The 16188-nt window shown below is 43.1% G+C and overlaps 1 protein-coding gene across 2 annotated transcripts; it reads left to right on the top strand.

The window, feature by feature from the left end:
• The first annotated feature begins 339 nt into the window (after window positions 1-339).
• Window positions 340-14967, top strand: add3b (adducin 3 (gamma) b). Of its 2 annotated transcripts, none has more exons than XM_019860229.1 (15): window positions 340-521; window positions 2048-2289; window positions 3487-3631; window positions 5108-5259; window positions 6815-6895; window positions 7530-7679; window positions 7883-8026; window positions 8778-8876; window positions 9066-9239; window positions 10359-10625; window positions 12182-12298; window positions 12850-12939; window positions 13018-13141; window positions 13947-14039; window positions 14229-14967. In XM_019860229.1, exons 2-15 carry the CDS (start codon window positions 2101-2103, stop codon window positions 14453-14455), a joined length of 2052 nt encoding a protein of 683 aa, XP_019715788.1. In that variant the 5' UTR covers window positions 340-521; window positions 2048-2100; the 3' UTR covers window positions 14456-14967. The 2 variants fall into 2 exon arrangements, with proteins under 2 accessions (XP_019715788.1, XP_019715787.1); XM_019860228.1 differs by having other exon boundaries at window positions 341-521; window positions 13944-14039.
• The last annotated feature ends 1221 nt before the right edge of the window (window positions 14968-16188 follow it).

The following is a 16188-nucleotide window of genomic DNA, read 5'->3' as shown; positions in this document are numbered from 1 at the left end:
CGCTGACGAAGCTTCTGTGAGAGAAGCGAAACGTCCTTTTTTGTTTTTTGTTTTTTACCCACAGGTACAGATGACGACTGACAGAACCCTTTCTACGAAACAACCAGAACTGGGAGAAGGGACTATTTAGTACCTCGCTTCTGGACTGGGGTTGGGACTTGTACCGCAGTCGTATGGAAGTGTTGTGGCCGCCATTTGTTCGTAGTTTCCGAGGAGGCCTCGTGGGTGGATGAAGTCAGGTCACGTGGTCACTTTTCCTTTTTTTTCCTTTTTTCTTTTTTTTTTCACCACTCACACCCACCCACTCACCCACATCCTCAGCCACCCTCCCCGCCGACCTCCCTCCGTCTCTCCGCTACGCGCGGTCGCCACTCTGCTGCTTCTGGATAGTGTGCGCAATGTATCCACAATCGGACTAAAATCTACCTGTCTTACTTTAATCAACCTTTTTGGAGCGCATTTTCTCTTTTTGTGTGTGTGGGGGCGAGAATAGACTCCACGCCGTCCGGAGAACTCTTGAGGTAACTTTTGGGGAAAGTGTTCTCGCAGTGGGTTAGCTGTTTGCTTTTCACGATGACTTCATAGTGATTCTACTGATGATGATCGAGTTTGGTTTTATTCGAACACAAAATGTCGCTAAAGCTACGCAGGGGGATTTTATTTGTCTTTGGGAACTACTTAATGATAGAAATAGTCGCGGTTGTGATGTACTGTCTGTATTTTTGTGTATCCCTCCACCCCCCACATCCAGGTAGCCCCAAAGGTGCTAACTGCTATTCAAAGTGGCTCATTTACAAAAATGAGGGGGAAAAAAGCTCTTTTTGTTTACTGTTAACTACTCTTGGCTTAAGAATGCAAGGCGCTTTCCCTCCCACCCTATTTGTAAAAAAAAAAAAAAGGAGGCGGGGAGGGGGGTGATGTAGAGTGTTGAGAAATCCAAGGGACAGTATGATGATGACTTCCATTTTGTGGTACTCTTGTTTCCCAACTTTTATCAAAAGTAAGGCAAACACAAGGTGCACTACCAAACAAAAACACATCAAATGATATACTGTACCTTCTGCTTTCTAGGGAATAACATTCAGTTGTTCTGCCTGTCAGGGTAAATTGCTGGCGTAGATAGTTGAACAAATATATCTTATTTGAAGTGAATAAATAATATGGTGAGAGTTGGTTTTATTCGAACACAAAACGTCGCTAAAGCTACGCAGGGGGATTTTATTTGTCTTTGGGAACTACTTAATGATAGAAATAGTCGCGGTTGTGATGTACTGTCTGTATTTTTGTGTATCCCTCCACCCCCCACATCCAGGTAGCCCCAAAGGTGCTAACTGCTATTCAAAGTGGCTCATTTACAAAAATGAGGGGGCAAAAAGCTCTTTTTGTTTACTGTTAACTACTCTTGGCTTAAGAATGCAAGGCGCTTTCCCTCCCACCCTATTTGTAAAAAAAAAAAAAAGGAGGCGGGGAGGGGGGTGATGTAGAGTGTTGAGAAATCCAAGGGACAGTATGATGATGACTTCCATTTTGTGGTACTCTTGTTTCCCAACTTTTATCAAAAGTAAGGCAAACACAAGGTGCACTACCAAACAAAAACACATCAAATGATTTACTGGACCTTCTGCTTTCTAGGGAACAACATTCAGTTGTTCTGCCTGTCAGGGTAAATCGCTGGCATAGGTAGTTGAACAAATATATCTTATTTGAAGTGAATAAATAATATGGTGAGAGAGTGGTTAGCACATCTGCCTCACAGTTCTAAGGTTGGGGTTTAGAATCTGGGCTTCCGGTGTGAAGTTTGCATGTGACCGTAGCCAAGATAGATAGCCATAGATAATTTTTATTTATTTATTATTTTTACAGATTAAGTGAAACTGTTTCATTTCCTGCAGCACACCTGATGATCTCTCACTGAACACTAATGCAGTTGGAAATTACTGGTTTAAATCCCAGTTGTTACATGAGTCATCATTGCGCCTGTTGCCTAGACAGCCTGACTGTGAAAAAGCTCCCTTGATTGTGTTTTTTTTTTGGGTACCATTGTCAGATTCAAGAGGAAGCGTAGGAGGCGGGCGGTGATAGAAGAGGCTCTGCTGGAGGATGAGTCTGGTGGAGGTGAGGCAGTTGGCAGGCTCACTGACCCTGTCCCTGTCCAGCAATGACTCCAAGGAACGCTATTGCGAGACCGACCCGGACAACCTCCGCAGCCGAGCCATGTCTCCAGACTTGAGGCAGGACTTCAACATGATGGAGCAGAAGAAGAGGGTCACCCACATCCTGCAGAGTCCAGTATGTAGTCCGTAAAGAGAGTGTGAAACCCGTTTCACCTACTGGTCACAACATTAGGTACACCTGCACTTATTCTGAATGGATTCAATATACAAATACAATTTTTTATTCCGTTTATCCTGCTCAAGGGAGCTGGAGCTTATCTTGACTGACTTTGGGCAAATGTCAATTACAGAGCATATATAGATGAAATTGTTGAGTGTCAGGCCTCAGCTAGAAAGCAAAAAACACGTCAGGAAAAGCCTACTAGAACATCTGAACTTTATTTGAGGTTAATCAGAGGCACTTGAAATGATGGCCGATTCCCGTTTAACGTAAATTTGAATCTGAATGGTGAATGTTGAACACAGCCACTTCCCCAATTATTATCAGAGGGTGCACAGGAAAAGCCTACTAGAACATCTGAACTTTATTTAAGGTTAATCAGAGGCACTTGAAATGATGGGCGATTCTTGACTATTATCAGCGGGTGCACATTTGTGCAACCACATTATTTCAGTTGTTTACAGTTCACTTGTGTTGTGCAGGTTATACGTCACATTAATTCTGGAGAGAGGCCATGATCACAAGTTTGAAAGTAAACAAGAAGCTGTCGGGTCCATTGCCGAATACAGAGATTGTCTCAGTAGTCTCGCCCCGGATGAAATTGTTCATATGCATGATATTGCACATTTAGAGCCTTATGAAAAATGAGTGGTATGGATATGGATTGTAATTTAAACTGTGCATTTAAAATCGATCCCATGAATCAATTCAACTTTGTTGAACGTCGCATTGGGCTATAAGATGGAAAAGGGACCGGAAAGGAAGCTCGGCAGCTCGGTTCAAAGAGGCACAGTGAACACATGCCAGCTGAGTGCATACAAATAAATCGAGCCCACACTCCTCAACGATTGCGTAACAGGCCCTAACAAGTAGAACTTATCTCATCGCCATGGTTACGGCGCTCGAATGAAGCAGAATGCTGGCGCTGGGCTGACAAACACATCGCGGCTCGGAGATTCGCAGGCCCCCCTGCATGGGGGAGAAAGTAAAAAAGCCGGGCTAAAATAACAAACGGCACCACCGTCGGCCCATGCGGCGCTTGCACAAAGAGCTTTTTCGAGATTTGTGACTTGTAATAAGAAGAGCGTATAAATGAGCCACAGGGATTACAGAGCTCCAACACAGCATAATGACTCTGATTTGGTTTTGCAGGTGTTCAAAGATGAGCTGGAAGGCCTGATTCAGGACCAGATGACCAAGGGCAACAACCCAACAGGTCTCCTGGCCCTGAGGCAGATAGCCGACCTGGTCATGGCCAGCACGGTGGGAGGGGCCGGGCCCTTGACGTCACCGATCAGTGAGTGCTTGTGCGCTCCAAATGAATCTGCTCGTTCTTGTCAGCGTGAAACAGCAGAAAAGTTGTGGAGGGCATTGTCAGTGTTTCCATGAAGCAAACCCACATGACCGCTCGAGCAAGTGAATCGCAGTAGTTTGGAATGCTAATTATATTAGCAGAGTTTCTGGGGGCAGCAATTGCAGGCAATTGTTTATGTGACTTTTATTGTGGAAGAAGTCCGAATGTCAGCATCTATACCAACTAGCGATAAGGAATGATAAGACATCCATTTTCTGGAGTTGTTTAAGCGTGTCTTAAAGCAATGGTCCCCGACGACCTTGGTACTGGGCCACACAGATGCAGTGGTACAGTACCTCTACTTACGAACGTCTCTTCATACGGAATTTTCAATTTACGAAACGCCTCAACAGGAAAATATTGCCACTTGTTACGAAAGAAATTTCAAGATACGAAAGGTAAAAATACTGTATGGGCACCCAGAAAAAGTGTTCACCAGTCGGGCGATCACTCACTATGCTGATGTTTGCCTTGGACACTTTCGAAGGATTGTTAAAAGCCGACAAAAGTAAACGTCCTTGGATCAGTTCTTTACAAAATGCCAGGCAAAAAACACTTCTGAGAGAGAACATGAAATCATTTTTATTCTTTATTCTTTGTTTTTTACATTGTGCACAACTCTCGTTTATTGTGCAATAATCTAATTGTAACGTGTATTTGTTCCATATTTTGATGCATTTTTATGCTTTAGAAAACATTTGTGTCTGAATTTTAAGGGGCCTTGGAACGGATTAGGGCATTAACATGGAAAACACGTCTACACCTTACAAAGTTTTCTCGTTACGAAATCTCTTCCAGAACCAATTAATTTCGCAAGTAGAGGTACCACTGTATAGCCTTTTAAAAAAAAGGGAACCTATTTACTGTAAAACTAAGCACATCTCAAAAAGAATTGCACAACCCTGTGTATTCAAATACACAAATTCTTTTTTGTCGGTAGTTAACTCGCGAGCTTAATGCTAGTAATCAAAACTATGGAGCGACAGTACTAAAAAACATATCTTCTTCCTACTTTGTGAAGAACACTTTATTCTAGTAAAGTTTTCTAGTTCCTTTTTTTTTTTTGCCTCTGGGCCTCATGTTTTAATGTCAGCTTCTTCCAGCTGAGATCACCTTGTTTGTCTTTACGTTAAACGCCTTAATGTTAGGAAAATGCCTGTGAAGTCAAAGCAGGCTTTGCCCTTTTAAAAAGCTTAAGTGCCTGTAAGAGATGGCATCGTTAAATAGCCTTATATGGCCGCGCGGTCCAAAATATCCTCACTGGGAATTTTTGGAAAGCCTTTTTTAAGGTTCACATGCTCCCCGAGGGAGCCTTTAACTTGATCAGCGGTGAAGGCAAAGCCTGTAAACATCCTTGTTATGTCTGCAAGTGTAGTTAAATGCAAACTCCTTACCGGATGATGTGCCGTCCCGTTGCAGGCTTGGGAATGGTGTCCCCCATCAATGACTTGTACGCCGCCGAGTCGCCATCCTTTGCCAAAGGCGAGAAACCGAGCCGCTGCAAGCTGGCCAGCCTCTATAGGCTCGTTGACCTTTTCGGCTGGGCTCGTTTCACCAGTTCCTACATCACCGTGAGTGTTGACATCCCCTGCACGTCTCTCCGTCTTCATGAGATGTTCTCCGGCACCACCATGAAGGCTTAAAGGGAGATGCGACGTTCTTTTGTGTGCATGTGTATCTGTGGGGTTTTTTTTTCCCCCTCCACACATTCAGAACATTCAATTCATGCTCCACTAGTTGATTTACTATTGTGGGGTGCGGTTCTGTCTCAGGCCATTTCCTGTTGATGATCCTTTGCTATTGATAACAATTGTATCACATGTGATGGGTATTGTCACATTATCTACGTAAAAGAGGGGGAAAGGAAAAACAAACGGCCGGCCTGCTTATGAGGCATATGAAACATTTTAGTGTTGGATTTTTTTTTTTTTAAGTTCTCGTGTGGCTTAAAAAAAGGTATCTGACGTTCTTCAGTCAAAGCGGACAAAAAAAAAATAAAAACAGGACACTTAAATTCCACTTCTGTGCTCCACCTGAAGTTACGCTTTTTGAGGGGGCAGTTCTGAGCTTTCGTTACTATGGCGACCAGCGACGGGGCGAGAATGTTGAAGCTTGGGGAGCGGCTTCCTGTAGCAAAATTGCGCAGAATCTTGAGGAGAAGGCGTATAGAAAGAGACCAGGGGGGGAAAAAAAAAACAGAATGATAGACATCTTCATTTGTGGACGCGCCACTGCAGTGCCAATTAGTGTCGCCGATCTGTGTATATTGCGCATGCAGTGGACACACCGCCGAACACAAATGTCCCCTGACTCAGTGTTGACAATTGAACCAAATACTGTTCGCTAATGTTACCCTGCGCCGAGCACTGCAGATCTGCTTAGTCTGGCCATGAAAAGAAAAGAAAATTTGTCGAGTTGTATTTTCGGAAAACGCAGGACAGCTGGCTAACATAAAAATGTACTCGGTTGTTTAATTTCACACTTGATGGGCGAGGGCAGGCACTCACAGAGATGCAACCGTTTGTTACAAGTCATTAAAAAGTCAAGTGCATCCCATAGTATGTCCTCTTTTAGGAACTTAAGTGAATTTTAAAAAAATATGCTTTCGCTCATAAAATAATCTCATATATCAGAGAGCAATGACAGATCCTATTGCCATTTATTTTTCAAGGGAAAAAAAAAAGCACAACGCTATCGACAGATGGATGAATTTGGCGCCACAGACATCGTGCCCTTCATGTTTTAAAACGTTTTTCTCCCTCGGAATTTATAGAATATCGACGTATCTAACTGAATTAGAAATTCTTTGATGAACACGCGACTTGCGATGCAGCACCGGAGATGTAAATCTCTCTTTTCAAAGGCAACTGTGAAGTTTTGCACATCTCCTCGCCTTCAAACATTAATTACTTGACCTTCAGACGGCAACATGATACATATTTTACCACGCTATATATAAGAAATATACCACCGTCGCTCGCTACCATTTTTGAGCACATTAAGGACTGCTAAAGTCGAAGAAATAATGAATGCTTTCTGGATTTCAAAAACTCTGCCGCATGATCGAAACCCGAATGAGGTTAGCTAGCGTTTTTTTAATTGAAGCCGTGATTCTTTTCATCTAAGGTGCGTGTCAACAAGGAGCAGGACCATGTCCTGATCAGCCCAAGAGGTCTGTCTTTTGCCGAGGTCACCGCTGCCACTTTGGTAAGTGAATCGAAATTGTAAGTAGTAAGAATTACAGCACACCTAATATCCTCATGTCTCACTCTGATTCACGTCTGGCAAATTCAGAGTACGCCTTTTGTTGCCACGACGACCGGGCATTTGACAAAGCGAGCGGCTACTCTTTTGCGACTTTGTTGGGGTAGAAGTACAGAGCAGCAACAAGAAAAGTTTTACTTGGATGTAGTTGCACACTCGACGGATGGGCAGGCATTTGTATACCCCACTACATTCATGGTTAAGTGCCGCAGTAATAGGGATTTTTAAGCAATTGAGTTTTTACAGTATAACTATTGACTGAAATGCCCTCGCAATGTGGGAAAGGAGAACTACAGTCGCCAATGTACTTTTCAGCCGCTCATTTAGATCACGAAAACCCAACATGCGTGCTCGCGCAAAAGCGCCTGTCGGCCACAGCGCTCAGACGTTCAACCGCAGACTCGCCGATGTCATGTGCGAGCACACCAGGCCCCGCCTCTTAAAGGCACATGCAAGATAGACACTATATTTGTCGTGTTTTCCCTCCATTTTATGCTTTTACCATTGTTCACTGTGTAAAGGCATTTCGGAAGCCAAAATACATGCCGTTTTGTTTGACGCTGAGGTTTTGTTTCAGGTGAAAGTGAACATGATCGGCGACGTAGTGGACCAAGGCACAACCGACTTGGGCATCGACCACTTTGGATTCGCCCCTCATGCCGCCATCTACGCCATGCGGCCCGACTTGAAATGCATCGTCCACGTACACACGCCCGCTACGGCTGCCGTGAGTCGCCCGCGGGGCTCAGCTACCGCTTAGGGGCTCGCCGTGATGCTCTTTAATGTCGTTTTTTTGCCATAAACTTTAAAGCCAGGCCGTAAAATTCACAGCATGCGACGGACGTGACCGGCAAGGCTTTTTATGTGACAGCACAAACGTGTCTCTGTTTCGACGCGGTGGCGCTGAAGCCGTGTTGTTTATGCTAACAGGTGTCCTCCATGAAGTGCGGAATCCTGCCAATTTCCCAGGAGGCCTTGCTCCTCGGAGACGTGAGCTGCTTCGGTTACCATGGCAGCCTGGATAATCAAGAAGAGAAGGTGGAGTTTCAGAAGGCTCTGGGACCCACTGCCAAGGTACTGTCAAGTTGAGAGACTCCATTAGTGAAAGGGGCTTTTTTTCCACAGCTTTCGACAGCTGCTTTACCTCTCCAGTCACACCAGGTACACCTGCGCCATCTAATGAGATCCATTACAAAGAGCTCTATCGAGAATTCTGCCTTTTGGCTACCTTATTTTTCTTTCAGTCAGTTCAATTTCTACACTACTGCCACCTGCAATAATAAAAATGCCACAGGAAGTGAGTATTTGCGATACAGGTCTTTTATTACCTAATCTCGGAACATTACGAGCTGTATCTCATAAAAATATTTTATTTTTGTCATACTTTGAGTTATTTTCATCATATTAAAATATATATAAAACAACCAACCGTGGCTCAGATTCGGAAAAAAGGTGAGCGGTGATTGTTCGTTACCTGAGCCCCAAGAAAATGCCGTGTTTCAACTAGTGGAGTTGCATAGAACTGGACTCACTCGCACTCACCCATTTTTAATACTGTATGCTTCTATTTATATTTTATAATTTATATTTATTTATATGCGTCTTGTTCTTCTACTTCTCCCTTTCATAATTTTGCTGCTGTAAATTGGGAATTTCTCCATTGTGACAAATAAAGGTTTTTCTTATACTATTGTCAAGAAAATTTGGGGGTTGACTTCACCTTTTCGACTTAAACTTGTGGAGTTAAAAATGAAAAAGTCCTCATATTACAAACTCAACATCCAGTCTGCATTTGGGTTGAAATAATTTCTGTTGTATTTTCCAGGTGATGATGCTAAGGAACCACGGGTTGCTTGCTTTGGGAGAAACCGTAGATGAAGCCTTCCACTACATGTACCACTCACAGCAAGCGTGTGAAATTCAGGTACATTGAATGACGTCATGACAGCACAGTGAGGGACGCCAGTATTTGGACAGTGACAGAATTGTTTTGATGTATGCTCGCTTGGACCTACCTTGCGACTGTTTTTACTCAAAATGTGGCCTCCACTCTCATCAAATCGATGTCTTCTGTGACATGTCACCAGTTCATTGTGGTCCGACTCGCTTTTAGGTGCAGGCGTTGGCGTGCTCGGGCGGCGTGGACAACCTGCTGCTCCTGGACAAAGAGAAATTCAAACCTCTTACGCAGGGAGTGGCCTCTGCCGGGGTGCCCGTGAGCAACGACTTCAAGTGGAAAGTGGGAGAGGCCGAATTCGAGTCCCTGATGAGGATGCTGGACAACCTCGTGAGTGAATCTTTTCGGCGGGCGTATTTACTCCCACCTAATGGTCGGTTCCATCTGTACTCGTGCGCTACTGATGGACAGCCGAGGCAGTTGAGTGGGCTGCAGCTGCAGGGAGCCGTCCGCCCACCTTTGCAGGCATAGGCACCAGATGACAAAGCTAACAACGGGTGGAAGCAGCCCAACTAAGCGACCTCGCAGTCGCTTAAGGGACTAGATTTAGCGTGCCCTGTTGCTGCATGGGATTTAGTGACTGCTCAAGAGACTTATCGATGCCTTCGGCATAGCCAACGGCTCAGGTGGTTAGAGGATAGCGTTACGTCCTGTCGCATGAAGATGATTTATCACTGCAGCTGTGGAGATGACACACCGCCTCCAAAATCTCAACTGTTAACATCCAAAGTAGGAAACCGACTTCATATTTTCATTTTCAGCTGTAGTTCAAATGGCCAGACGTCCCTTACAGTGTACAAAGGACATAAGGAAGGAGCAGAGAATATTTTAAGAATGATGCGGCAGTATTTCTAGGTAAAAGGTAGTTGAAAAAGAAAGCGCTTAGCACAGTGTAGACACCCTGTCTGATTTCATTCAATCTACACAAGACATATTTTCAATATTTTCTACCACACATGTTTCCTGGTACATTAGAAATGTCAGGAAAAATCCTTTTATATTTGACCGCATATCTCAGGGGTGTCAAACTCATTTTAGTCGCAGGAAAATTCGGAGTTACGTCTTCCCTCGGAGGGCCGTTATGACAGTGAAACCACAAAATGATTAAATGTACACAAATTAATAGATTACTATTTTTCAAGTCAATTATAATAATTTGTTCAGTTATTATTGCAAAATCTCAACAATATTTATTACACATTACAATTTGACATTTCGGGACAAGTTGACACACATGATTTGCTTTTGCGGGCCACATAAAATGACCTGGCGGGCCGGATCTGGCCCCCAGGCCTTGAGTTTGACACCAGGGGGTATATGTGGTGTTTTAATATTCCGAAACGTGACGACAGTTTGACGAGCATCCTTGTAATGACTTCTACTCCGTTTATTTGTGAAAGGCCCTTGAGGGAATAACCGGCCCGACGTTCAACTTTGGTTTCTCCGCAGGGATACAGAACAGGCCACTCGTACAGAAACCCCATCGTCCGAGAAAAGCCCCGATCCAAGAACGACGTGGAAATCCCCGCCACGGTGTCCGCGATCCCATCGGACGACGACGGCGAGGCGGCGGGCCTGCGTAGCCCCTTCAAGTTTATGGCGCAGAGGCAGCAGCGGGAGCGGACGCGCTGGCTGACATCGCCCAACAGCTACTTGAGGGTGAACGTGCCCGAACGCTCGCCCAGCGGAGACGTCAGCCCCAGAACCAAAACGATGGTGGGTGGAGTCTACATGCATACCTTTTGATGAGGGATGTTGGGCACGATGAAGCAGCGGGTAGCGCCTCTGCCTCCAAGTCGAGAGGTTCTGGGTTTGAGTCTTGGCTCAGGCATTCCTGCGGGGAGATTGCAGGTTGAAGTCGAGTGTGCGGTCCAGAAGTAAGCATGCTGCATTTGATTTGATTTGAGTCTTACTCGGGTGAAACATAAATGTTGAATAAAGTATTACTCTTTCCCCAGTTCCAAGCCATTCAATTAAAAAAAGGAACAAAAATTATCCCCCACCATGCAAAAATTCCAACAAAGGCCCATTCAGAATGCTAAAGAAAAGAGCCTCTCTGCCTCCAAAAGGCTTGATTCAACGTAGTTACTAAAAGAAGCATCTTCCCTCGAGCTTCTTCGGGTTGCATTTTTGTTCAACCCTTTCTTCACATTCAACTGTCCTTGAATGAACTTTGGTTATTTCAGTCAGGATTTGGCTGAGGTAGATTTCTGTCAACTACATTTAAATTCCCTCTTATTTTGCAGAATTCTGGTTCATTCACATCCATTCCGATGAATCCCATCATTCCTGTAATATCCCCCACGGGATATTGTCAACTTTGAAAATTCCTGGGTGGGGGGTGGGGGGTCTGACTGGAATGCTTGCCTAAACAAATTATGTTTTGTCAGTGCCTTTTGAAAAATGTTCACAATTTGAGGGCAACAGACTGCCGGGCTCTCTCACCTTCAACTTTTTCAATCTCGTGTGAGGGACGTGAAGTAAAAGGCAAGTCGGCAGACCGCCTTGACGGAACAGGACAATAAAATGACTTCAAGTGGAGCGGCCAGACCATTGAGAATGCCAATAACCTAGACGAGAGGAAACAAAGGCGGGTGAATCGGACAAAAGGTGTGAATGAGCTGTGTCATTTGGCTGCCAGCCAGTTCATTGTGTACGTTTGCCCCTCACCCAAAAGTCCGCTGAAAGAGATTCCAGCGACCCTCACACAGTGAGAAAGAAGCACGACAGAAAATGGACGGACGAGGTCTTGTGGATTAGCCTGCCATCTTGTGGACAACTGTGGAAATTCTGTATTGTCTTCTCATTAGGGCGAGCTGTACACACAGGACTGACCGGTTGGCAGAAAAATCTCAGGGCGCCTTCAGCCAATCGAGCTTTCAAACTGACAGTCAGACAATTTGGAATTTTTCACGAACCAAACAAGTATGCTCTCGTTGTGGGAGGGAAGTGGAGAACATGCAAACTCCACACAGAAAGCCCAGTGCCAAGATTCGAACACAGAACTTTCGCAGCTGTGAGACAGATGTGCAAAGCACAAAATATAGGAGGGTGGGGTGGAATAACGCTTCTTGATCTGTTTTTGTTTGTGGGTTGTTTTTTTTTTTTTTTCCCCCCCCCCAAACACCTCTCAGTGTGTGTCGTCTAATTAAATCGATTACTCCAACAGCGACACAGTTCGGCTAAAGGAGAGGCAAAAATGTCTTGTATTTAAAATGGAGCAAACACCAATTACCGTTGTGCAGCTTTCAAATGATTTGTTTGTTTCTCAGTGGATGAAGTCATCCGAACCGGGCAAAAGCATCGGCACCCCCATTAAGATTGAAGATCCCAACCAATTTGTGCCCCTCAACACTGATCCCACAGAAGTGCTGCACAAGAGGAACCGGGTGAGTCATTGTGCAGCGTTGCCCAAGTCGTTGCTTAGCAATTTTTGAAAACAGAAACAAACATTCGGCAAACAAGAATCTACTTGACTTAATTTCAAACAGACATGAAGAAGCAATCCCATTGCAATTTTTTTTTTTTATGTTGTGACAGCAAGCTAAAATGACTCAGGCGGTTCATGCTGTTAGGCTAAAGAAATACAAAATAAGAACACTCACCAGGAGCTGCTGTCGGCCACAACTCGGTCGGTCCAGATGCTCACAATGCCAAGCCAACTCTAGCTCTGGATGTCAATCGCTAGGCCACGCCCCTAAATATGCACAGAACAGTAATTGCGTTTTATAAGAATGGTTTATTTCTATACATTCTCTTTCATTATTCTTTACTACATTTCTACAATACATTGCCGTTGTTATTGATTAAAAACGTAACAAAAACTGGTAAGGTTGGAACGCATTTGTGGCATTTCCATTCATTTCAATGGGGAAAACGGATTTGATGTTATAGACATTAAACACGAAGTCACACCGCCACTGTCACTCTTTTAATTCAGATAAAAGAGCAGCACAGAGGCGACCAGATGACGTCGGGTCCCAAGTCCCATTTACTGGCGGGCATCGTTGTGGACACTATCCCAGGACCAGTGAGTGCACATTTTTTCTTTGGTTGTTTTGTGACGTTTCCTCCTCGCGCAATCCGACACTCTCCCGTTCTTGTGCAGGCTTTCATCATGGAGGATGAGGAACACACTCGCTCGCTTCCGCCCAATCCTTTCAACCATCTGACAGAGGAGGTGCTCGAGGAGTATAAGAGCCTGGTGGAGCGGAAGCGACTCGGCCAAGACGGTACTTATTTAAAAAAAAAAATGTCCACCTGCTGTGTTTTTTCCACTTCAAAGTGTGAGTGCGCACAAGAAAGGATTGAATTGGTCTCAAAAACAACAGGGGAATCCGAACTTTCTTCATGTGCTTTTCTTCCATCTTGTAGCATTTATATGCAATTCAAAATCTTAGTAGGGGGTTGCTAAAATTAATCCCACCCCCCAATGCCGCAGGACACTGAAAATAAAATGACAGGCAAGCTGTAGTTGGGATCTACAACGATTAAGTATAGGCGAGGCAAAGCGGCTTTATTGATGTAGCACATTTCATAGAAGCTAACTCAATGTGCTTCACATCCAAACAATAGGCCAAAGACAACATTTAAAGGTAAACAAATGGAAGACATTAAAAAGCAAAGCAGAGAAAGTAAAAGTAGCTTCCTAAAACTACTTCAAAAATGTACAGAACAAGTGCATGATTTGGGGGGGGTTGGGGGGGGGGCGATTATAGAAATGTTCTGAAAGCATAGTTTTAAAACTGGACTGAAAAGAATTTACACGTTGAGCTAACTTCTGTTGGCATCGTATTCCTTTTGTGTGCAGCGTAACAGCTAAATGCTGCTTCACCATGTTTGCTTTGAACTCTGAACTCCACGAACTGACCTTAGTCTGCTAGCATTTCTTTAAAAAAATCTATTCAGGACCGAAGCCATTCTGCGATCTGTAGACCAGTAGCATTATTTAAAAATCTACTGAACGTTGTGACGGCTGGATTGTGAGCATATTAGAAGGTGATAAAAATGTAAGAATTAATGTGCTGTTTGCAGAAGACGAAGACGCAACGGATGCGGACGAGATGACCACGTTCGATGGGTCCACAATCTCACTCTCGCTCTCTCCCATCATGACACCAACCAAGCTAGGTAGGCCAACAACCACCCAAAGGCGTTTTCCAGTGTCGCCATGAATGTATATGAACGCAAGATTATATCGGCGTATAATCGGCAAAACTCTGGACAATTGTTATTATTTCGGATATCGGTTGGGTTTTTGATCTCGTGACATTATGTATTTTTACTTTTATTTTCTGATTGTGCTGCACTCACCGACAGACTCGATACCCAACGGGAAAGACCACCTGTCCGATCCGGATGAGGACTTGAGCCTGGAGGTTTCCAAGTTGAGCGCGAGCGCTTCGGAATCGCTGGACATCTCCACGGGCGCTCAAAACGAGACCCCGGAGTGCCAGAGCAAGACGAAGAAGAAGAAGAACAAGTTCCGCACGCCTTCCTTCCTGAAGAAGAGCAAAAAGAAGGAGAAATGTCAGGCGTCGACTTAACGCCAAAAACAATAATTTCGGAATGCGAATGAGGGGACGGAGACAAGCCAAGATTTGAATGCTTGTGCGTTTTTATGAATTGGCGTTGGAGAGACAAACTTGTGAAGTTCTGAGGATTCTTCCCTTTTTGCACAAATCCCTCGTATGAATGTATGGAAACGGGCGCAGCCGCGGCGTAATAATTGCCGCTAATATACAGTCTGCGGCCTTCAAAACAAGTACGATCTTAAAAGACGTAAGCGATTATAATCTCGTGTTGCTCTGTCACGGGGTTGGGGGACCTTCGCTTGATGGGACAATCGTGCCTCCAAAAAAAAAAAAAAAAAAAGATTGCCAGGGAATTATGGTAAAACACACAAAAATCTATTTGATCGATTGAGAGCTCATTTTTTTATTCATATCGTTTTACTCAGAAAATGAAGATAGTTGGTCTCGGAATATTTCGGTTTAGTACTAAATTTCATGAATCTTATACCAATAATATGACAATTTGATTTTGGTGAAGTTACAAATTTTTTTTTTTTAATTTAGTTCTCAAACAGTTGTCTTTTAATGTTGAGATTTTATTGTCAGAAATTGAAAACACTTTTTCACTTATTTTCACCCAATCAAAAAAAAACGAAAAAGAAATTCACGTGTGTTATTTCAACAGTTGTCTGAAAATTACCACTTTTTTTTTACTTTAGTTTCAAAATTAGTCTATTTTTCTTGTGAAATTAAAAGTACACTGATCAAATGAAATTGTTTTCCCATTTTAATATGATGACTTCAGTCTGTATTTTATTCTTAAAAATATTTTTAGTCTAGCCAAATTAACATTCAACTTTTAAAACTTTCTAATAAGAATAATATTTCTTGATTCTCCACTATTTTTTTTTTTGGCAGAATAATTTTTTATGACATGGAGGGCTGAAACATGCAGTAACATCATATATATATATCTATATATATATATAGATATATATATATATATAAAAAGAAATATCTTAATTTCCTGATGATGAAGTAAAAATATTTATAACACAACAAACATTTGCTCGAGTGTGTCATAGATGTCATAAATGCAGTTTTTCGGGTTCCCCAGCCCCCCCTTTCTATTCTCACTGTATTACATAATTGTGTGCTGTCGTTCAAATGAATATTTACCTACTAACTCTTGTACTAAAAAAAAAAAAAAACTGTGAGGAGCTCTATGAAGTAATAATTGTCATATATGCTGCTTTATTGTTCTGACGAAGTGTAACAAAGCAACGAGGCTTTTGTTGTTGTTTGCAGTACAATGTGAATGTGTCAACCCAAAGGGAGCGAGTTGGTTTTGTAAATACGTTTTTGTTACACTAAAACTATGAAAAGTTTCCAAATGTGACAGTACAATCCTAATACAGTACGTCGTTTTTAACAACTCTTTTTATTCTTTGTTTTGTTTTGTTTTTTTATGATGATTGACATGTTCTGAGCAGGCACTGTTATTTGTTTGTGTGCGTATATTTGGACACGGTCATACCACTTTTTGAAATGTATTTGGTGTTGGTAAAAAATGCAAACACATGCGGTATGAAATAAAGCTTTTGAGAAAGACGGGCTGCAGCTTTTGTCACTTTTTTGAGTGCGGATGCAGGAAAGCTCAAATCTTGTCGTCGTTGAACTCGATTGTCATAAAATGTGGATGTTTTTTTTTTAATTGCTTTAAATGTTCATGTACTGTATATTCTAGGGGAATAAATACAAGATGT

Source organism: Hippocampus comes, unplaced genomic scaffold, assembly GCF_001891065.2.
Source record: "Hippocampus comes isolate QL1 unplaced genomic scaffold, H_comes_QL1_v1.1 scaffold39, whole genome shotgun sequence".
NCBI lineage: Eukaryota > Metazoa > Chordata > Actinopteri > Syngnathiformes > Syngnathidae > Hippocampus > Hippocampus comes.
The sequence above is the reverse complement of the archived record's forward strand: the minus strand, read 5'-3'. Positions and strand labels throughout refer to the sequence as shown.

Bases quoted from the DNA above. Each gene is read 5' to 3' on its own strand.
- add3b (XM_019860228.1), top strand. From the start codon at position 2,101: ATGAGTCTGGTGGAGGTGAGGCAGTTGGCAGGCTCACTGACCCTGTCC. The intron at 2,290-3,486 runs GTATGTAGTCCG...TTGGTTTTGCAG, and splicing joins CCCACATCCTGCAGAGTCCA to GTGTTCAAAGATGAGCTGGA. The intron at 8,877-9,065 runs GTACATTGAATG...ACTCGCTTTTAG, and splicing joins AGCAAGCGTGTGAAATTCAG to GTGCAGGCGTTGGCGTGCTC.